Below are 24562 nucleotides of genomic sequence, written 5' to 3'. Positions count from 1 at the left end.
TCCTATTATACGATTATATGGATCATTTATTTGGCACAAGACAAAATTAACGGTTTTCTGAATAACGTTTGTCAATCATTTGAACATAATGCTGCCTCCATACTATCGTCTTACTCACACCTGTTTTCAATGGGGGTAAGCAAAAACTAGGGATTTCAACTGGCCACGAACCTGATAATATGTCTTATTTAAAAAAGATAATTTTCAAATGAAAATTTCCCTCGAACTGGAAGATACTGCATAAATTTGCCATATTATTTAAACAGTTCTTCTTGTCCCTCATATTTATATTTCAGTAATTTGGTAATTATTATAGATTTTCTTTTGAAGTTACCTGTTTGGAAATATTTGACAGTTCAATGCTTTATATCTTATTTACCAATAAATTAACTATTATTATCTGCACCGTTGAACTTTATTACCTAGCTCTTCTATTTTTTTCGATACAGGATATGAGAAAAAATGTAAATGACCGACGATGTATAATTTAGGTAACTAACTAGGTAATACGGTGGGCAGATCAGATGAGGGAGATTATAACATAACGATGCAATAAAATAGATTATTATGTACTTACCTAAAGTATATTATTATCTAAATTACTCTAGAGTCGAATGTAATTTGAGATTAACTCAGTTCTAATAATACCCACAACAAATATCGCTGCTACATGTTTCAGCTCATGTACCTACCTTTTCTTTCCCAAATGGTTAAATGGACATTTGTTTAAAATAAAATTTGAGTCATCTATGATTTGAGTTTAAACAAATACCAGTGTAATTCGTTGTTGTTGTATAAATCTAATGAGGTTCTATCCTGGGTTCGATTCCTTGTGGCAGTTGTAATGGTAGAAGATTATTCCTTACTTCATTTCTGCAGTCAGAAGTGGGATGTTTAATTTTATACAATCTTTCGATTTCTTTGCTTTCATGGAGCCTAGGGATATAGGAGTAAAACATTAAATAAGAAATAAATACTATCAGCAGGAATTTGACTGGATTTAATAAAATAAAAACACTTGAGCGATATTATATTATATAGTTTCTCAAATTTTTCGCCATGCTTCCGGTTGTATGATCTAAGAACGAGTTTCGAATATATTAGGAGTTAATTACAAACAACGAACAATCAATAAATTACTTATATACATACATTTTTTATTAAATACTAACATTAGTAAACGTATTATAAATACTGATAAAGGCTAGATAAGTAGACAAAAGTTAATTAGTGACTTATGTATGACGTAAAAATTTTATATTAATTCTACAAGCATATGATTTTCTCCAATTAATGTAACTCTTAATTAAGTCATAATAACTAGTACAATAGTACTCTTAATACGAATAAATGAAAAAGCTACTACTTAGTAAAACATTTCAAGAAACTAATAGTATATGTATTCTATAATTACAACATAGGTAATGCGCATATAAGTATTCGTTTCTTGACAAGGTAGAATAACAGACATAAACAACAATAAAAACTTCCTAACATAATAAATAACTAACGCGTAACAGGTTGTAACTATGCAATTTATTAAAAGAATGAATAAGTATAATAGAATAAGTATAAAACGCAACTAGCTATAATTACATATCGCAAGTTCTTTTTTAATTAACTTGTTCAGATAAATATTTCCATTAATACCTTTTACGAGTAACAATACATATCTTGTAATGCTAAAATTACATCAGCTGGCATTACGTCATTGTACATAATTGGTTGGATACTACGAATGTTGACTTGCGGTGGTCGAATCGAGACGTTTTTCTGGTATTTGAAAGGAACGTTTAAATAGATCGATTCTGATTTGTAATACCGTGGAATTACATCCTTATGTTGTCGCGAGTATGAGTCTTCTACGTTGTGTTGGTAGTGAGGGGTGTGATGTCTCTGTCTACCGGCCGAGCCCTGTCCACAGCAAGCCTGGGTCGTGGTGGTTGGCGCCCGGGTATCCGCCGTCAGCCTCCACGAAAGATCTACGGTTGTAAGATCTACGTACAACGATATTTTAGATAATATTGAGTGAAATGTGATGATGGAATGGAATAGTGAATAGGTATTTGCCTATGATTACTTAGCGCCTTATTCATAAATAAGTTAATATGAGTTAATATGATAGTAATAATTTAGTCGTTAATTAACATTAATAGAACGAGACCAACATAATTTATTTAAAGTAGGTTTAATTTTTGTATGAATAAGAGGATTATTTTTTTTACTAATAAAATATTGTTGTAAGTATTAACAAAAGCAAGCACCCTATGGTGAAGAACAGAAAATTAAGTTAGGTTAATCATATTAATTACGTTATCCAGTCCTCTATTTACTAAAATTCGTAAGATCACGAGATAAAATACAATTACTATACTGATGTAGTAGATAAATGCATCAGAAATCTTGTTAAATACGTGTAAGAATGTAGGAAAGAACAAGCGCTAGTTTGTTACCTTTTTGAAAAGTAAGAAACTAGTTTAATAAATTATTTATTTGAGTTGGAATGATAAATGTTGCTCACCTAATTCCCGAAGGCCGCAGTGGTCGTAGGGCATGCAGCCTCCTCATGCCTGTCCCTCCGCCGCCGCCTCCTGACAAACAAAAGAAAAACTATCAATTATTTGATCTATATAAAAGTTTCTGAGTGATGAAACTGACAATAGCCGAGGACCAAGACGATATCCGAAGGACCTACATATTTTTGTTCGGAATACTTAAACTAAGTTTGAGTTACGTACTTGGGTATAATAGTTTTTTACTTGACACAGCCTGACATCTATTAGAGAAATCGCGTAAATAAAATTCATATAGAATAGTACAACAATAAATCGCCTGTGTTTGCCTTACTTTTATATCCATACTTAGTATTTGGTTATGACATTTTGAACACAATAGTTATCATATTTTACTTAAAACTAATTTCAAAATAAAACAGCGAATCAAGTATCTATGTATGATTATAAATTCATTGTTGTAATCACGGAATTTAAAGGCGGAACTATCCTATTTCCTACTGCCCTTCTATGTAGGAGGAAGGAAAATGCGAACCACTAAAACCTTTAGGTATGATGTAAGTAGCCGGGGGACATTGAAAATTAAACCTTAGAAGATAGTGTAAGAAAATAAATTTATTTGTCGTTGGTTATGAGAATTATAAGAATATATCCTGTATATTCTGGTTCCCTGCTCATTTACTATAGGCCTGTAAAGTTTGAATTAGGGTGATAATTTGCCTACTGATTAATCCACCTTAACAAGAAAAATCATAGTTTTATCTATCTATTAGTGTGTTCACTACTTTATATGGTTTTTATTATGGTAAGGAAAAATTGAGGTGTCATACAAGGATTTCATATAAGATCTGAACCTTATCTCGAGACAATTGCAAAATCCAAATTTTAAACATTTCCACAAAAAATTTAATATTACTTAAATACTAAAATGAACTAAAATTGAAAATGACACCGTTCTTATTTAGTTCCGTTGGTATTTAGTTAGATAAAAAGTCCGTAAAGTACTCTTAAGATATCGAAAGCTGTAGCGGATATTTATTTCAATTGCTACTCCAGCTGAGTGAATGTAGTAGTATGAAACAAATAATTTTTATATCTAGTTTTATAATATGATAACTAATAAGTATATTACTTGAAAGTTTTTAAATTCAATCATTATAAAAATTATCAAAAAACCCAGTAAAGTACCCATCTGGGACGATCAGTCTACTTTCCCGTTTGGTCTATTTGGTCTTTATCCTTAGTAGGTACCTATGTTAAATTATATATGAGTTGGTAGCAATTAAACTTTGCGACTATGGCGTAAATTACACCATAAGCACTAAGTACCAACTTGCGACAATGACGCCTACATTACAAAGTTTAATTAGTTGTTTGTCCGTCTGTCCGGCTGAATTCGCACGGGAGGCTCTATATTTAAATTTGATGTGATGCATTATTTATTTCTTCAAAACTTTGATGCAATCATTATGCTATCACACTTGTAATATATTCAACTAGTTTTCATGTTACTTCATACGTGCTGGGGTCGATTCTCATGCAATCAAGTTCAGTTCACCAAGTTAAACATAGGTTTTCGATTAACGAATCTAAAGAGTACAATTCAACGCATCAATCGATCAATTGTTCGAAAAAAAATTGAGGAAATTGATGATATGAACTTTGATTGCGTGTGATTGCGTGAATCTATTTCTTGTACATAATCTTATCATCATAGAAACCCCAATTTAAAACACATGTCTATGTCATTGCAGCTGCGTCATGGAAGAAGGGACAAATACCTACAAAAAGAGCTGATTTGATGTCTTTAAGAATGAATGGAGTACTGGAGAAGTTAAAGTCGGAAAACGGACCCTTTATTCTGCTTTATGATTGACTGGAAAATCGCTCAGATGAGAGAGAGATAGAGAGAGAGAGAGAGAGTTAGGTCACTGACAGAGATGACAGCAAATACTAAATTGAACAACAAAACCAATCACAAGCTAAATGCTTTATAAAAATTATTCAAAAAAATCCAGCTTTATAAAAATGTAAACAAAATAACATTTCCTGACAAACATATTGTGTGCTTTTGTCAATGTGGGAGTGTGAGCTTTTACAATGTTACAAATGAACGGGAAAATAGATAACACGCGATTCAAAGCAAAGTTTTATTCAAAATGTGGCCGCAGCTTTTTAACAAAGTTTCGTATTTACCAACTATTGTTTATCTAGTCCATTAATATAGTTAGTATAGTATAGTACTTGTATCTAGTACTTACATCTACCTGATAGTAGTGTATATAGATACAGTTACAATATACCTAAGTATGATATGGACTTGCATAATATAAATGTTGGTTCCTAAAGATATCAAATGTTGGAAGAGAAAAATTGTTGCTATGAGAAAATATAATTTACAAAACCCTCAACAATGATACAAAAGTTACATTATCGTAGCACTTACAACACTTGTAATCTCCTATTCTATTAAGTCCAGTTAAATGTCCGCGTGACCACGACGGTTTTTAAATGTCTTCTCTTTTCAGTTTATTTATTACAAGTGCACATGTTTTCTCAAAATTATGATCTGGTCCTACTTAATATTATAAAAGCGAAAGTTTGTGAGGATTTATACTCGTATGTGTGGTGAATGTTTGTTACTCTTTCACGCAAAATCCACCTATCAGTCTGCGTGGAAATCTTTAGAGTGGTTAAAGTTAAGTCTAGCAGTGAACTTTTAGTTGCTGAGATGACAAACAAGAAAAGTTTGACCAACTGGAACTTTTCTTTCACCCAAATTTTTCGGAGCGCAACCCTTGAAGTAAAAAAAATACATTTTTGCTTTCAACCCCAAATTTTTCGGGGCGCAGCCGGTGAAGTAAAAAAAATACATTTTTGCCGCGGGATAACAACAATACATAATTATGTATTGAGAAATTTGGGGTTGAAACAAAAGTAGTCTAAGTATGTCAAAATCCGTCCAGTAATAGTTTTTGCGTGGATATTGAGTAACAAAACAAATATTCTCACTCATGTCCTACATCGAGTTTGTATTATTAAACACAGGCTCATTGCTCCGTCGTCGCAACGTCAATGGATCAACGAAAAAAATGTATTGAATTGAAAACGGAAGACGACGGAGCAAAGATGTTGGGCTCTTAGTTGGATTATAGAAGTAGACATACCTGAGGAGGGTGCGTGGACTACAGTGGGTACGTCCTGGAATAGGGCTCCGCGCTGCTGAGGGGACAGCGACGCGAGGGTTTCCAGGTTGTCGCGCAGAGAGTCAAAGAATGACCCGACGTCGTTCAACACACCTGTGGGAAGATACCCATTATAATTTTCCATAATAAAAAAATTTACTAACAATGACAAGGGTTTTGTTGGCTACCGTTCCCTATAATTTGTGGCAACTGTGTCTAATAGGAAACTTTTTTACTGTTTAATAAAATTAAGTAAGTATGTAGTATTTTTAAAAGCTTTTATTTAACTTGACTTGTATGTGTGTATGTTAAGTCGTTTTCGTTTCAAAAATGTGACGGTGGCCCAAAAAGTTGTTTATACATCTTGAAGATAATGACGATCTATATCTCTGTAGCCTAATAGGCATCATGAACTGCCATTCTGTATGAGTCGCCAGAAGAAATCCGTACAAAAAACTTTCCTCCATTGTGCTCCTAAATATTTCTTATGGATATTGCTTTTCTACCTTATTAAACATACGAGTATCTGTTTGTTTTTATTCTAATAACCATTGAACAACAATTATATATATCGATAAGTATGTTCTCTCTACATGTGTATAGCTACCTATACACACAGACAACAGAGTACTTTAACGTATCCTAGACCTACGTCTAGGATACATTAAAGTAATAAGCAAGTCTGAGTTGAGGGAATATCTATCTGGAATGCGCTATATTGTTCAACTTACAAGTCGCAGCACTTAGAAATATTGCTTGCTTTGCTCTGCTTCCCGATAAAGTTATCTATCGTATCTAGTTTAAGAGCAATCTTAGTCATTTGTTTGTTGTGTGTGAACGTAGTAAGTACACAATCTAGGGTTCTTTAGGCGAGATTTATCTAAGTATCCATCGGTGCAATTAGTAAGGGAAACAATTAGGTGAAAACAATCTTTTATGTTATTTTGTTTTTGCCTTCATATTTATGTAAGCATCACTAACTTCTTGCCTAATTTTATGATTCTAGATCGTAGAGAAGTCGTAGAGCTATAGGGTAGCTACGTACCTATAGGTTTTATTTTTCTAGTGAAATCGCAAATTATGCTACATATCTTAATTCGATTCGTGTGCTTTTTCGCAGCTGAAACAGACCGTCGCCATGGCGGCATCACGCTTTCGAAGCTAAACCCAATTTTGATGAAATTTGGAATTAATATATGTTTAGTGACCTGTGGTGAAATATAAGCAGCTGCGGACAACAGTTAGTGGATGGCGGAACAATAAAATAACCATATACATACTATATGCATAATAATGAACCGTTTAACACTTTAATGAATACTTATGTATGTATGTATAAGTCTATGAAAATTACTAGGAGCGTGTAGTAGGCAATGATGATAAAAATTCATTGTCTTATATAATGAAGGTAAACAGGACTGTAAATATTAAGAGCGGACGTTTATAAAGATTTATATGTGACTCAAATAGGTTTCCGAGGAAAACAGAAATGGTTGCCAAATGCTTATTGTCCACGAAATATGACACAGTAATGTAATTACTTACTCCATGCATAATATTGTTAGAAGGATGAATCTAGACTCATGTGTGGTGTGGTTTCCGTCCTGGAATAGGATCCCTACACAGATGCGTCGATGTCGTGGGAGGCGATTAAGGGAATCGTAACCTCGATGGCTGATAGACAATAATAGTATTACACATAGCCAAGGAGGCTTGACGTCAGGCGGGCAGCTGGTTGTAAAATCACACTTCGATTCCCAAAATTTTAAGGTTTATTTCTTACGTTGACTTTCGCGGCGTTTCAGCCCCGAATGCAACATAAATAGAAAGAGAGAGAAGTATTAAATTAGCATGTTTATTAGTGAAATTTTAATTCATACGTAACGATCCTCATTTTATTGTTAAGTAAGTATTGATGTTTTTTTAAGGTAATAAGGTGGCTCATTACGTAAAGAACATCAATATGAGGTTTTCCCTATTTTCCCGAAGAGTTACCCCACACATTACTCCGATAAGTAAACCGTCAATCAATAACAGGAATGTGTCAACAAAGACTGTGACCTCTCCGGCTTATTTCGACACAATTTATCGCATCATTATACCAAATTTTATTTGATATATTATTATCAACGTACTTTGAAGATTGTTTACGTGGGATTCGTAAGTGTTCTGAATATTGCATTTTAATGTTTTATTTCCTTTGGTTCGAGACTGTTTCTTTTCAATATTTAGAGAATACCTCTAGGTATAACTATATTATTATTTATTTATAAATCAATTCTTTATTTGAACCTTTTGAATTCCAACATGGCTACGTTTGCTTTGCATTTTTATAGCTGTTTGAAATCACCAACATAGGAGCAGCATGCAGAAGGTAACTCGTCCGTGTTAATTTGAGGCACGTTTACAAATTAGAAAGGACAGAACAAATTAAATTAGGAAATACAGTGCGTGCGTTTGAGAAAGTGGTGGTCATTTTTGAAAAAGAAAAAGGAAATTTTAAAAAGTGACCTAACAATTTATGATTACTTAGTGTTAGCAAGGTGGTACCTTGAGCCCTTGGTTGTACTTAACCTACAGTTAAAGTATGGATAAGGAAGAGCACGTGGGTATATTGAGAAAGCTTTTTCTTGACACTTCAGTATTATAAGAGGTGTGCTGTGCTATGCTGACGTACGGTAGGATGGCCTTACTGAGCGTAGTTGATGTGTAATATTTAAAATGTAGTGTAATATGTGAAATGTATGATATATGTATAGTGGTGTTGCTGACATAGGACGTCACGGCTTTACCGAGTTCTGGTGCCATCTATTGTTGCATCCAGCGACGTGTAACATGTAAAATATAGTGTAGCATGTGTGTTATATGGTATTTACCTACACCAACATATGGTGTTTTATCGAACCGGCTGGATGTCTCCAGCCATGTGTAACGTGTAAAATATAGTGTAACCTTTGTACTTAGTTCCCCGACGCCGACATACGGCGAGACGGCATTACCGAATGCCGGCATCCGCTGCTGTTTCCAGTGATGTGTACATTGTAAAATAAAGTGTAACCTGTGTGCTGTGTGGTGCTTACCGACGCCGACATACGGCGTGACGGCCTTACCGAGCGCCGGCGTCGGCTGCCGTCTCCGGCGCCCGGAGTTTAATACTGTCGCCACAGCTGACCGCTTTTCGCCAACTCTACGAATTAATAAATAAAATTTTCATTCAGCATTCACTGCATTTTTTTTCGCTCGCAAGATTCTACGGGCTAAGTTTACATTTCACTTTTGAATTGCAACTTCTGTGGGTTTGGAAGATTCACTTAATTAATTCACTAATACGACGTTTATTGAAAAAAATCTTTTTGTATGTGCCAGATATTCTATCAAACTAGGCTCAAATACGAGTACCTATATACCCATGGAAGAGGCGTCCGCGCCCGAGACCTAGCTAGTAAAAATAAGTACAAGTTATTTACAATACTCATTTAATATATTTCGGCCTGAAGCAAGCACAATGATCCAAACTCAAAATAGTAAACAACATTACTGTAAAAAAATAAATTAGGTATTGATTGGGCTATCAATTGAGCTGTTTTCAAACGAATATCAAAAATTGTTCGTTGTGAGAGCAGTGATATAAATTCTAATCTATCAAAGCAAAAGTGCCGTTTGAGTCCTCATATGTCTTTATTTTTTGCATTATAATATAATCCAATTTTTTTTTCAAAATATATCTTTATTAATCTCATTTATATTGCGCATCAGAAAGGAATCAATGTAAAAATATCGAAATGATAAAGGAAAATATAATCGAAATGATAAAAAAGTAGGATCGGTATACCTAATTTAAAACATCTAATTATAAGATGAAATTACTTTTTATATTACAAATGATTGAAAAGAATATTACGAGATGTTTTTATTGAAATTTTGTTGTCATGGACTGGACATGGACTCACCATACATAAGTAAATTGATATTGATAGTTAACTCATGTAACTTTTATCGGATCATAATTATCATGAAATGCAAGTACAGACAGACTCACCTATATTCATTTTCTGCGAAGTTCCTAAAGTTATCATCATCATCAAGGTTGAGATGAGCGTAGTGTGGGTCAAGATCGCCGGGGTCGAGGCTCGCGTCCACGCGTGGGCTCCTGTCCCAGCGGTTGTACCCATGCGTGGGCCAGGGTCTCTCGGTGAGGAGGCGGATGAGGTCCAAACTGTGACCCCTGTCTCGGTTTTGGGCGTCAACGCTCATCGTACCTATGCGCAGTAAGCATTGATAAATTTGTATTTTATTCCACATAATCCGAAAACTAATTAAGTACTAGATGAAAGTTAAATATGGTAACGTAAACATATATAACGAATAAAAATCAAATAAATACCTAATTAAGCAAATTGAATTAAACTATATTTGTGTTATTAATCTTTTTCAAAATTAAAGAAACCCGTAATAGCCATCTACTTCAATTTATCAGACGAAAAATAAGTTTATGTAAACATTTCATTTCAATTTATTTTTAACACAATAAAGTATAAAGTCAAAGGATAGGTAATAATTTAATAGCTAAAATATTAAAAGCACGCAATTTACTGTTTAAAAGGGCTTATTACATACATATAAAGCCTTTAAAATGCTAATAGATCTAATTGTAGAAAAAAATATAAAAGTTAATTTATTAACCTGAAGTATTTTAACTACCATGTAATTGGGTCCCAGGCCCCTCGTCTAATTAAATGTTTCGCCGTGGTTTTATGTTGTTTGAGATAATTAATCATGTTTGTTTTACAAGCACGTGTTTCATGGTGTGGGTTAAAAAGTCTGCAATTATGTAGACGCTCCAGAATGCAATGATCGTGCGCTCACAGTCACGGGTTTTATGATGTGGGTTAAAGAATTTGCAGCTTCTCTAGATTCTCCAGAATGCTCGTACATTTGATTTATCATTATTATCTAATAATATATTTACTTAAAGCTTTGTAAATTGTTCCCTAAATATTGTAATTTACTCTACTTATAGTAAAACGGAAAGAGACAAATAAAAATATATATTTAACAGAAGTAGACTGAGGTTATCAAAAAATTGGTTATGATTTCAATAAATTTATCGTTGTCTCTATTTTTCGCATTTTTATTTCACAGAAATCCCTATATATTTAAGTAGTGCCTTTGCACTTTCTAATTTGTAAAGTTTTATATTTACACTATTATTTTTTTTACACTATTATACATTATTATAAAACAAAGTCCTCTGTCGCGCATTATGTCTGTATGTTCGCGATAAACTCAAAAACTGCTGCACTGATCCTCATTGTATGTTCGCCAAAAAAAAAAAATTATGTAAAACTGAATCACATTGTACATAAACTCATAGATCTGTACTAATTGTTCAAAGTTTTATTCGTTTATATTTTCTGAAATAATTAAAACAGAAAGTCTCCAAGAAAAACAAGTGGGTTCCAGCGGAGTGTTCCAGACACCTACGTAATTTAACGCTAAATGACGTTACTTTACCCTAAATTAACTATAGTATGTTTGATAGAATAGTAAATGCGCTAGCCGCAAAGGTTTTCCATACTAATTCGTCTGATATCTACATAAATTTATTTATGTTAAGGCACGCTACAGTCACATCTCACATTAATGCAATAGAAATAGAAGTCAATTAGGTAATAGATACATACATATAATATTAACACAGTAGAAAGTGTCTGTATGTTCACATTAAGTGACGTGGCGTCAGCAAAATGTTTGATCAATATTTTATCAACACCGATGCTATCATTTCCGCATTGTGTATGTATCTATATTAATTTTTAATTAATTATTACGCCACAAATTAGTTAAGGTCTTTCAAATTGAGTACCTATATGTAACTATTGAAATGGTTTTCAGCTCTCGCTTTCATCTCCGCATGTTTCTGGTTGCGTTTTGGGCTGTGGCGCCATAGGTAACGGTCGTATACAGCCAACTATGCTGCCTATTTCAAACATGAAATCTTACTTAGTTTAATTGATTGATCACAAAGTAGAATCAATTTTCAACTTCGACTTTTGACAAAAACCTGCGACTAAGTGTGGAGTGGTGTTTGTTTACGTTATAAGATCATATACGCAGCACGATATACGAGCTGTTCTATATACAGGTCCGTACGATGGAAGATTAATGAAGAGCCACGTCACGGAAGGAACAACAGAACAAGTAGAACGAACACAGCACGTGGCTAGGACTACAGGCACAAATGAAAGGAGATTACAGATATTAGGTACACTGTTAAATTTTAAGTTTTTTAAGTTGTTACAAATAAAAATCATCAATACATCAGGTAGGCCGCGTGTTTGCTTGCTTGGTACTATAAAAAATATTTATCAAATATAGTATAGTCATCTCTATGCCATTTATGTAACCCTATGCTACGACGATATACGAAGTACCTACCTAACCTACTTCAAAGAATTTTGCTTTTGCTGAAAACAGAGCTATGTTGCGCGCTAAGGCTCTATATATATTTATATTTTTTATTATTATTTCACAACATTTAACATAATTGTAACATATTTAAAAGAACACTGATGAAAACCACAGAAGTTTGTCTACAGTACTGATATCAACGTCAGCTAAACTATATTAATGTTAATAACTTCATCACAGTATCTTTTGAAAAATCATCTTGTGTCCCTGGTTCGTTTGAGTAGGTACCTACCTAGAGATATCTTTCTATACTCGTGTGTTTTGTGCCAACTTCGAGGATGCGATCGCGATTGAATAACGTCATGCTGAGTATTGCCGAGTTTGATATAATGGGAACTTTTGCAATTTTGATTGTCAGGGCCGAGTTGGAGAATTCTCTTGCTACAATGTGAGGACATGTTTCAAAGAGACGTTATTAGACGCTCGTTTTTAATCAAAATCATCAGTAATTTATTCACTTCGTAAAAGTATTATTATTTTATTGCATTTATCTTCACGACTATTTTAGGATACCATTTAATAAAATATTTTTTATGACTAAGCCCCTAGGTTTATATCATTTCTGTTCACACTCAGTAACTTTGATTAAGTAATAAGAATGAAGTTATGTAGTTATTTTTATAGGGGTGAACCGAATCATCTAAAGCTAAGCTTTTGTTATGTTTTGTGAATAAATAAGAAGTGTTTGACCATCATCATTGATTTCAATCACCACAAAATATTTGTGTACCTAATCTTAAGTATCAACACTATAAAATATAAACATTGGTACAACTGTCATTGTATATATACATACTTATATCTAACTTAGATTGGACTACCTAAACTAATACAACCACAGAACAACAGATAATGCCTGAAGGCTTGGAGATCATTGCCCTATTTTCCACTTTGAACTGTAAAATCCCTAAAATGGAGTGTGCCGGCCGCCTTAGGCGAGATCGTAGAAGATTATATAGCTGGGTGTTAAAAAATATTCGGTGTTTTCTCCAAAGATAAGAAACATTCTTCCTCGGATTAAGTTTGTTGAGGCGAAATTATAAAAATGCTTTTTAATTAATTTTGAATAACATTTTAATTCAAGATTCAATTGAATGTTGTTATTCACGGAAATCTCTTGTATGTCCCTTTTAGCGTGTTACCGATTTTATCTCAACTATGATGGATGTCACGAAGCCTGGTAGGGCGTTTGCTTGATACAACACACCCAAATATGATTTTATACAAATGAAGGAATACCGACGGATGAAACGGAATATTTACTAACATATGAAGTTGCGAGGACAAGTTAGTTAAGTTATAAGAATGGTATACAATGGTAGACAAGAGATCTATTTCAGAATTGATGGACTTATTAGACATGTTATCTCGATAAGAAGGAATGATTCGGCATTTGTCAACCGCAATTCCTCATATTCGGATATCTGTCAACATGTAGATTGGGCACGACCTACCCTTGTCATCGGGGATTGGAGTCATGTTGTAACGTGGGCCATTGAATCAATTTTTGAAACCGATATCATTATGTTCTTTTAACCGGCTAAAGTAAAGAGGAGTGTGGAAGTTTTTATTACCAGAAGGATAATTTAAGATCTTCAACGTTTTCCTTGCACTTTACCTTAACTTTGTTTCATCATGGGTACTTATATGCTCACAAAATTTGCCCAGTGTTACACTAAACCATAAAAATCATCAGTAAATTACAGATTACCTTTACTCCTGTACGTATATCTGTACAGATCATAGATCACTTAGTAGATACAGAAAATATTATCGTACAGAACAACAAAATATTGTCGTAAGTTAAAATAACTCTTTGATACGCGGAGAGACTTCCGCGTATCGCCTTCCTCTATTTAACCTAGCTAACGGTAAGTCAAGACCATAAGCTAGCTAACTTTATTAATATGTCACGACCAGAGCCTGCTGGTAGACATGTAGGTGAGTGTAAGTAAAGTATTAAGTAAACGTATTTTATAAAGTGCTACAGAAGAGTAGTGTGGTTACAGCGTGCGTTTTCAATAAATACCAACGATAGATAATATATGTGTTCATTGCGACGTGGTATTTTTGTATTCATACATAATTGATTCAACTTAGGTAGGTAGGTATCACGGGTCTATTGGAAGAAATTTCATTTGAAATAAGTAATATTTTTTTATATGTAATCTATATCTAATCTTATTGTTATGAAGTTATTATTGATTGGTCCACGCAGCCGTGACTTTTACTTACTTAATCGAAACAATACTATTTTCACAAGTTATTTTCAGCTGTATGTCTTAGAGGCGTGGGTACCTGATTGATTTACTGGGTGTAGGTAGGTATACTAATGTGATTGTTATTTCCTCCAATTGATTAATTTGCTCATTATCAAAATGTACCTGCACATATAATATAATATTATATATACCTTGACTTTATATTTAACTTGAGTTTATTTTTTTATATTTTCCTTTTCAAACATATAAAATTACTAGCTGCCCGTCCCGGCTTCTCTCGGGTAAAACCATAATAAATGATTTACACCTAAAGCTTGCTCTTGGATCAAAAACCAGCATAAAAATCCGTTGCGTATTTTTAAAGATCTAATATAAGCGTACTTAAGGACAGATAGCGACATTGTTTTACTATATAGTCATTACATTATCATCAGATAATGGAATGACTTATTAAAATAAATAGAGTATGCACTGAGTATTTTATATACTCTGTCGTGTTACAACAATGTTATGGTTAAGTCTTACTACTTAAGTATAGATACTAATAAACTTTGAGTATGAAAAACTAATAAGGTTTATAATAAATTTTTCTTATCTATTTGCAGATATAGTTTAATTGATAAGATAATTATGTTAATTCACAGATATACACTACACTATACCGAACGTACGTATACGTACTCAATATATTGAGTAGCAATACAATAACCTTGTTTATTTTCGTGTCATATTCATATCTCAATTTTCTAGTCCGACTAGACTAAAATAGGACTATATAATAATAAAACTGAAGACAAGATTGGAGCGGTGATAAGTACAAGATGTATTTTCGTCTTTAATAAATAAGTTATTATAATCTTTATGGCACGCACTTTGATGGCCGATGTATGATGAGAAAGCTGACAGCAGGAGATTATTATAATTCCCAGTACATTTAATATGAGCATCCCTTTATAAAGGGATGCTGAAATAATTATCTATAGTATGTTTTATCACGCAGGGCTAAGATAAGTATCCCAGTGGTTCTGTTCTCTAGTAATAAAAACTTAGCTTATAACTACATAAATACGTAGATCTGTTCACAGAATTAAATAGGAGTCAACATTTTCCAATACTTTATAAAATCGTTTGATGTACAATTTCATATTAAACCTTTACAACGTAACTGGAGCGCGATTTAATTGTTACAAAGAGATACTCTAGAAGTACTATAAGATAAAAGATCATACGTAAGTATTTAAAATTAAATTTGATTTCCACTGGCTTTAGATACATATGTACAGTCAACAGCACATTTATTACCGCACCATAGAGTTTCATGCATGTTGTGCTATAATTAAAATGTCAAACGTTTTAGGGTTCCTTTTAAACAGGTGGTCTACCCATCACCCATCAGGATTATAAATTTGTCAACGACTCCACCGACCTTCGAAAAATTAGTCCAAAATCCAAAACTCTGTTATTCTATCTCCCTATAAATTATGTACGAAACAAGATGGAAATAAGGAGGCTTTATAGCTATGTAAATCTGAAAACGTGTTGTTTTCTGTCTCCTGAAAAATAAATGAATATTGGTTGCTACTGCCTTCGCCGTGCCGCCCGTGTGCGGAAGGCGTGTGGTTCCCGCTCTGGAAAAGGATACTCCCGTGGAAGTTGTATAAGGCGACTAATTTATAAAAAGTCTAGATAGCATGACAACTAAAGGTGACAGACTAAAGAGTTTACTTCGGGCAGGTGGCTGGTCGTAATCATCACAACCGAATTTTTAACATTTTAATTTAAATCTTCTTTTAAATGCTGACCCATGGTTTCGGGGCATAATAACACACACATACTTACGTCTCACGACTATATATAGTAGTATTTAAGTACTTATGGTCTGATAAAGATATAATGTATCCTATACGACAGCACACCTGGCGTTGCACCTAGTAATGTGCCGCTGAAACATTCTTTGCTTATCGGAAATTGCACTGGAGTGGTTTGAAGAAAATTCTCGAGAATTTCCGAGAATATTTCCTCAGTTTCCGTGCATTCTCGAAAATTTCGAGGACGGTACATCTCTAGTTACACCTTAACGTTGTGTAGCCATGAGTGGGACTTACGATGAGAATCGAACGCTGAAATTCTGAATTTATAATTAAAGGCTTTATTGTGCCAAATATCGGAATAAATTATCGAATAATTCTAGAGCATTTCTATTGTTTAATACTGAACACGTCAGCTTAAAGGATTTGTTGAGTAATTTGAATTATACCAATGCCATTTCCACAAAAAACAGACTTATTTAAGCAAGTAGTTAACCGTCAGTAAAAGTAATATCATCAAATGTTTTATTTTGAAAAATACATATCAGGCCGGTAAGGTTATTTAGTAGTGTCTACGATGTGTCGCCTGCGCGATGTTTCTTTTCTTTAAAAAACAAATGCTGTCATGGACGATTCTTGGCTGTTGGTATTTTAAATGTATTGCTCGTGATTTACCAAGTAGAAAACTAAATAGGATCTTTAAAATCTATTTATTTTGGTTTACAAACTATTTAGTTCAAAAGAAAAAATATATATGTATCTGTAGTTGTTTGTAGCTTGTATATGTGTTTAGGTATATCATGTAAGTATTATTTAATACTTACAAATTTTTTGAACTCAAAAAAGAGGAAAGAAAATATAAAATATATTTACATGGTAAAAAAGAATTACACTGTGCCTCCACTCCAATCCGTGGTAGGGAAGCAAAAATACCAATCCCATTTCATAAGCCTATTTTTTTTTTAATTTGGCAACTAGATCGTGGCTCAATGTTGAATCTTTTATAAAGCAGAAGTGAGGCTGTGGAAATTAGTTCATTAAGGCAAACATAACAAGTCTGTCGTTTCCCAAAAGCGTAAGTAACTACATTTATGACATAATTCTTCAAATTAATATTTTAGTTACCATAATACTTACAGATAAGTGCGAGCATTTTTAATCTGTAATCTGGTACTCAATTTTTATTCAGATCAAAACTAAAAAAACATACAAAGATACCGTTACTCTACCTCTACAATCCAGTAGGTACCTACCCATCGTGATCAATAAATTGTATCACTGAACTGTTGCCAATTGCTAAACGCACATTTTCCAAGTACAGGGTGGCCAACTTGGAGGGGTACAATTTTTTTTTGCCGCCATTTTGTTTTGGCGGTAAATGTAACAGTTGTTGCATGAAAATTACTTTGTGTAGATGCGCCAAACTTATTATGGAGCGTTTTACATATTAAAACGTTTTACTCAACTCAATCATGTATTGCGAAAAGTCTATATATCACAGTAGAAACATTAAAAAGAATGTTTCCCGGTCGATTAATTTCGAGAAACGGTGATTAATTGGCCCCCAAGATCGCCTGATTTAATAGCTCCTGACTTTTTCTGTGGGGATATCTAAAGGGACGTGCCTATGCTAACAGACCTTCAGCAATTAAAACAAAATATTCGAGACACAGTCACTGAGATAACGCAGGAAATGTGTGAAAATGGGTTCGCATCTGCGATGCTGCTAGATGTGGACATTTGTCTGTAATTATATTCTACGTTTGACTGCCGGCCCTAAATACTAGGTATATTTAACAAGGAATACTTGATATATTTCATGGAATAAAATTACAAACCTAAAGTGAATACCTGTTATTTGGCCATCCTGTATAAGTAGTTAATAACACTCTCGATAAAATTCTCTTTCAAATAAAAAAAAAAACATCCATAGCCCCTTTAATCTAAAATTCGTTATGTTCGCTTTCTTGATAATTTTAGGGGATTTTATAAAGATTCTGTCAATCCAATAAGTTCCCCTTCTCGAACATTTTTGACAGGCGGATAGAGCTGGATGATAAACATAGTGAGTGGGTTTTTAACGATTCTTTTTAGTTTTCCCAAATAATAAAGTAAGTTTGTTACCTCTTCATGCTCTATCTATTCAACCATCACCACACCACAATTCAATCTTCTTGAAATTTTGCATACATGTAGTTTGAAGTACGAAGAAAGACGATAGGGTAGGTACTTTTCATCCCGGAAAAATAACTGCTGCCATGGGAAAATGACGCAGGCGGAGCCGCGGTCAAATTCTAGAATTTTATATTTCCAAATATTCATAATTACTCGTACTCGTATATTTAGTATGTATTGACCGATTCTTTCTTTCTTCTGACAACGCATATTGTCTTTCCATTAAGTAGGTACACAATTTTAATTCAGTTATGTAATGAATGTGAGTAGCCTTCTAAGTCATAGCCATTTGTAGGTATCATAATATTATTGTTAATTTAACCTTTTTAGCTCCCGCGCGGCCCGATCGGATTGCAATCCTATTGTTGTTCAATTGTTTTTATTATCTCAGGATCGAAGGGTTAATTAAGCCTTAGAAATCATTTCTCATTTACTTTAATTTAAGTTCTTAAAATAATGTATTGATTGATAAAATTATCTTGTCAGAGTCGAAATGACTTCTATTACAAATATCAAATGTATTTAGGTTATAGCATTCAAAGTTGCGTATTGTTCAAAGTTCGATCTGAGGATCTCGTTAATAAATTTTCGGACCCAGAGAATATATTAATTTATAGTAAGTATTCCTGGAAGATATCAAGAGAATATCGTCGCTTATATAACAATACTACGAATATAACGTTGTCATAAATTGGAAGGATGAAAAGTAGAAAAAAGGATTCTCAGACTTTATAAGGCGACGGGAGTTACTGGGAAAAGGCTCTGATGAGATAGAGAACACGCGTTTTTTACAAATAGATATTTTGAATCAATCAATGTTAATCTTTATTATGAGTAGTGTTTAAAATGTGGCGTAACACGCCACATTTTCTCACCAGAAGCCAAACAGAGGAGAAATAATATAATAAAAACTTGAAACAAAATGCCGCGAAGACATAAAATTCAATTACACTTAAAGCCTGCAAACGCCCATTTATTATCTGTACGCCAACAGGTGGTTGCGCGGGAAAACTTTTACGAAATACAAAAACTTATTTGTATCAATCCCGTTAATCACATATGAAACATGTTATTGGTAGATGAATTAATTAACGAGTAACATAGTTTGTATGTAGTATTGGCATATTATACTGCCCACATGATGGTAAGGAAATCGATACTAGTCCATACTAATGGGTATACATGTGAAAGTCCGTCTGTCTATCTGTCTGTCTGGCAGTTCGCTTTCACGGCTAAACCGCTGCTGGGTCGATTTTGATGAAATTTGATATGCATTGGATAAAGAACCCCGTCCAAACCTAGACTATTTTTTTTTTAATCAACGCCCAAATGACTAATGGCAGTGAAAGTTTGTATGAAAATCGTGTCTAAAGCTTGTGTCTAGGCAAAAGTTAGTGAATTAATAAGTAGATAGTTTTGAATTTTACAATCAGCAGATCTTTTCCGAAACAAGTGCGCAGCTTACATAGGTCTTACATATATAGACATCATTTTTAACTAAAATATTGATTTAGTCATTTTAATAGCATAATTGTCATCAAGCTACCCTATTGCTTCAACTTACTTATCTGTATAAAATAAATGAATACATTATGGTATTTTAGAAAGATATATTTTTTAATCCTTATGGAACAAGATTGCGTTATTTATTTTTTATTTGTTAGCTATTAGTAGGTACTAATCTATCTACCTATATAGTATCGCAATATAACAAGAAATGACTAAATATATAATTCAACTGTTAAATTTGAAAATGAAGGTAAACGTAATAAATTCAACTTCCCTATCAAGTTACGAACAAGAATGCTTCAGTGCATTTGATTGTACTAAGACGAACTTAGTGCAAAGGATTCGACACCTTTGCAGCAATAGTCTTTGAAAGAAGACTATCTAGATGTAAAATCTATATACCTACTCGTATTCATGTTTCTCGTATGCAAATGCAATGTAAGTAATGAAGTTAGAGAAATAGGCAAAAATAATAGTTCGTTCGCAACGCATTATGAAGTTAAGAAATTCAAGCCAATCATGGTGGAATACATTGTTGGAAAGCTTCAAGACAGGCTTTCCGAAGCGAAATCACTATTTTGGTCTGGCTTTTTACGTCTATGTCACGTCTGCATCCCTTATCTTTAGGCACGTTTAGCTGTATGGTCAGCTAAACGTAGCCTTCGAGTATAGAATTGAGATTAAATACAGACAGACTGGTAGGTAGTTTGGATTTTATAAAACAAAATCTAAACGGTCAAATTATAAATAAATTAGACAAAGTAAAGAACAAGCACCTGCCTACCCACTTAAAGCAAATGTAGGTAGGTAACTTATTAAAACGTATGCTTTTTAATTAAAAGTAATGGGATTAAGTCGGTATATAAATGAAAAACAACAGACTTGAGATAAGGACATTTAGTTGTGTAAATATTTTCCACTGGAAAAGTAATTAATTTCACTAAGATTTTTACCTAAATAAAACATAGAATTTTAATAGGGAACAATAACTAAATTTATTAGCTTAAAACTATAAAATTGCGAAGTTATGATGCTCTATTAATGATACGCTTCGCACCCAATTAGTGCTGAATAGAAAATAATGGATTTTACCTAATGAAACTAGATGAATATGGAGTTCCTACACACGTATGAGAACTTTTAACGAATTCTAATTATGAAATTCGTTCTAATTATGAAAGACGTATCTTTGAATACAATATTAGTAATTTACATATTTCAAATTTCCTTCTGTTTTCAGGTTATGTTTTTAACAAACAAAAAATATTTGGTTTTTGGCTGTTTTTTAAGAAAATGAGATGATCTTATGTTATGTACTGAAAAGCACAGTAGTTGGAAGAATAGTTACCAGTGTTACCACTGTCCACCCATCGGCGTTTGGAGAAGCGGCGGTGTAAATTTATGTTATGATGCTATATCTATAATAAGTGATGCTTTGCAGATAGCTATGTAATCTAAGGTAGATAGAATATGCTACTGATAATAAGAAATAGTAGACTGTTAAACTAGGTTCGAAAATAATTTAGAAAGGAAAATAGGAAATAATTTAGACTCCCGAAAGTAGCGAGGGCGGCTAATATCCGACTTTCAACCGTCTCAAACACTCTACTCTTTTCATTTCGATTTAAAGAATGTACAAAATTAGCTTTTCTAAAATACATACATATTAAAAGTATTTAAATTTAAATGAAGATTTATTACGGTTAGAAAACCAAGAAATTACCCAAATAGTCTATTAAAACTTTAAAATATGGAACACACATGTTCGATATATTTTTTTAATGACACTAGCTGATTATTACATAATATTCGAGGAACATATACAATTCAGTTCCCGCTCGCCTCAAGGGGAAACAATTTCTGAATTTCTTAATTTTTTTACTATTCGGATTATATTTACTAAATTTGTTAATTGTTATTTTTTTAAAGACGAATTTTGTTATATCATTCTAAATAATAATGTTTAAATGCCTAGGATGGATCTGTAAAGATTTGTGCATGGGCAGACTAAGTAAGTAACTTAAATTTATAAAAATTGCGAAGGTAACGAAACATATGGTTAAAAAAATCACGTATATTTTAAGACAGAAATTATTCACTGGCTTTTAACTTTTAGAATAAAATACAAATGTTTGAATAGAAGTTAATTGAACCGATTTTTTATTCTACCAAAGTTCAGTTCGCCGCGTCACAATATGGTTTGTTAGATTTTAATTATTGAATGGTTTTTATACAATTTTGTCAGAAATATTATATTTATTTAATATTTTAGGGTGTCTTAGAATTTATTATAAGCCATGTTCGCTGATAGGCAGCAAAAGCATCCTCAAAGAGGGTAGACTTTAGGCCGGCGGCCAGTCGTAAAATTACTGCGGTGTTTAAATCTTCAAACTTTAAGGATTAAATATTTCAATTGAACTTCCGGCTTCGGCATTACAGTTAATAATGAAACCGGGAACACGTGAGGATGACAGGATATTTAAGAAAAAGATAAAACGTAGGTTAGGTACCGACCTAATTTAAATATAATAAATTGCGATTTTGATATAATTATGAGCAACTATTGAACATGAAACACTTACCTTTTAGGAATTATATAAATACGTTTACGAAATTTTTAAGCATCCTAGTTCCCGCCAAATGATTTTACAATTAAAATAAAAAATAAAAGAGTGCACCCAAATTATTTTTGTCGACTTTTTTGACATGCTGGAAATACTTAAAATTTTCAACAAAATATATTTTAAAAATCAGAGTTAATATTGAAATGATGTACTAATTATGAAAAGTTTGAAAGTTGACTAACCGGCCAGCAGCAGTAGCGCCGCGGTGTGGGCTACGCTTGGTCTCATCGTTGCGTTACGAATGCCGTGCGGGCCGTGAGTGCCCGCCTTATAGCTTTGGGGTGATCCGCCCTTGCACGTAGGGCGTTACTGCGCGTCACGGGGTTTATCCTCAATTGCATGCATTGTTACAAACAATTGTAGATAAAATATTTATTTGTTTTTTTCAGGTACGAGTTCACTTAAGTTGAGTTATGTTATACTTAAGTTTGCGCGTGTGATACCCATGTACAACTACATTTAAAGACAATTGAAAGGCTAAAGAAAATAGTTTCTACTATATATGGGTCAGATTGGTATACAAACTCACGTGGCATGAGTATAATTTGAACCTGGGACTTTTCGGGTTCACAGGTGGTCGTCTTTACACCACCACCACTTCGCATTATGTTATACTTAAGTAGTGACTTGAGTGATTGCAATAAAAAACAAAAAGCAGAATTTGGTGAGGGTGAAGCTAATTATGAGGACCATTTTTAAGGAGTTCCAAAATGTTGTCATATGCTTGAGTAAAACTTGAAAAGCTTGTAACGAAAATTCAGCTAGCCAATTTAAAAAAATATATTTTTCTCAGTATGACGTATCCATATCACGCTCTATGTCAGTTAGCAGGGTACAGCGCCCACCATCACAAGCGAAGACAACAAAACATTCTGACCTTTATTTATGACTAATAATGGCCATTTTTTACACTGTGAAATATTACGCGATGAGTATCGGGAAAAACGCAAATTTATATTTCCCATATTCCACTTTTCAATTATCGCATATCACTGGATTGTGGATTTATTCATCTAAATTTTTACTTTGCTTATCTTTTACTAAACTTTTTTCTTTTTTGTTAATCTATAATTTTGACTGAATTATTTCTGATAATATCGTATGTACCTAGATATATATACTTATTTGAAATGGAATTTAAATTAATTTGTTAAAAACCCTAAAAATGTGGTTATTAATATAGTAGCACAAGGTACTTATTATAATTTTATGCAAAAAGCATTATACCAATTTTGATGGCATTTGGCAGTTGTTTAGGGTACAATCGATACTGTTTCGCAGGTACCTAGGTCAACTCATTTATCAGTTAGGTACATTCATTTTCCTTATTTTATTGCTAATCGATATATGGGAAAGTAACGATGCTTGGGATGTCAATTGGTTATGTAACTATAAAAATACCATAAAATGGATACGCGGTTCGTAATAAAAACACGGGAAGATTGGATTATGTTTACATAACTTGCTTCATGTCACCTGTCTTGAAGAAAAGGCTTTACCACAAAAATATAATCGATACATTGAGAATAAGTATGTTAATTGTGGCAGAAATTGATAACATCGGATAGGGCCGAAGTTTGTACATCTAATTGTATTTTAATGCTTTCTTACATACTATAAAACAATGTTCTCTACCGTGTCTGTCTGTCTGTTCACGATAAACTCAAAAACTATTATTTAGTAAACTAGTCGCTAATTTTAAATATATATAGGTAATGTAATTTTACAAATATTCTGGGTTACATATATGTTGAATCAAAAGGCATATAAATTGAACATGCCTTTATAAGTAATTATGTATAACCATATAAATAAATAACCAAAATAATATTATGATCACAAAAGGTCATAATAATAAAAGGCATGCTCCCGTGGGAATTTTGGGATAAAAAGTACCTTTTGTTATTCCAGGTTAGATTCTTCACAATTGTTTACCAAATTGCATAATAATCCGATCAGTATTTTTGCGTGAAAGGTTAACAAAAATTTTTTTCGCATCTTAATAATATCATAATATATAATAATTTATAATTTTTTCGCATTTTAATATTAGTA

At 33.0% G+C, this 24562-nt stretch overlaps 1 protein-coding gene across 3 annotated transcripts; it reads right to left on the bottom strand.

Moving 5' to 3' along the window:
- Window positions 1–994: 994 nt before the first annotated feature.
- On the bottom strand, window positions 995–22778 carry LOC128674173 (uncharacterized). Of its 3 annotated transcripts, none has more exons than XM_053752560.1 (6): window positions 22690–22778; window positions 9738–9957; window positions 8779–8885; window positions 5681–5812; window positions 2522–2591; window positions 995–1997 (listed from the first exon to the last, which is right to left on the bottom strand). In XM_053752560.1, exons 1-6 carry the CDS (start codon window positions 22733–22735, stop codon window positions 1901–1903), a joined length of 672 nt encoding a protein of 223 aa, XP_053608535.1. In that variant the 5' UTR covers window positions 22736–22778; the 3' UTR covers window positions 995–1900. The 3 variants fall into 3 exon arrangements, with proteins under 3 accessions (XP_053608535.1, XP_053608536.1, XP_053608537.1); XM_053752561.1 differs by having other exon boundaries at window positions 995–1982; XM_053752562.1 differs by having other exon boundaries at window positions 8809–8885.
- Between the last annotated feature and the right edge of the window lie 1784 nt (window positions 22779–24562).

The sequence above is a fragment of the Plodia interpunctella genome, chromosome 12, assembly GCF_027563975.2.
Source record: "Plodia interpunctella isolate USDA-ARS_2022_Savannah chromosome 12, ilPloInte3.2, whole genome shotgun sequence".
NCBI classification, from domain to species: domain Eukaryota; kingdom Metazoa; phylum Arthropoda; class Insecta; order Lepidoptera; family Pyralidae; genus Plodia; species Plodia interpunctella.
The sequence above is the reverse complement of the archived record's forward strand: the minus strand, read 5'-3'. Positions and strand labels throughout refer to the sequence as shown.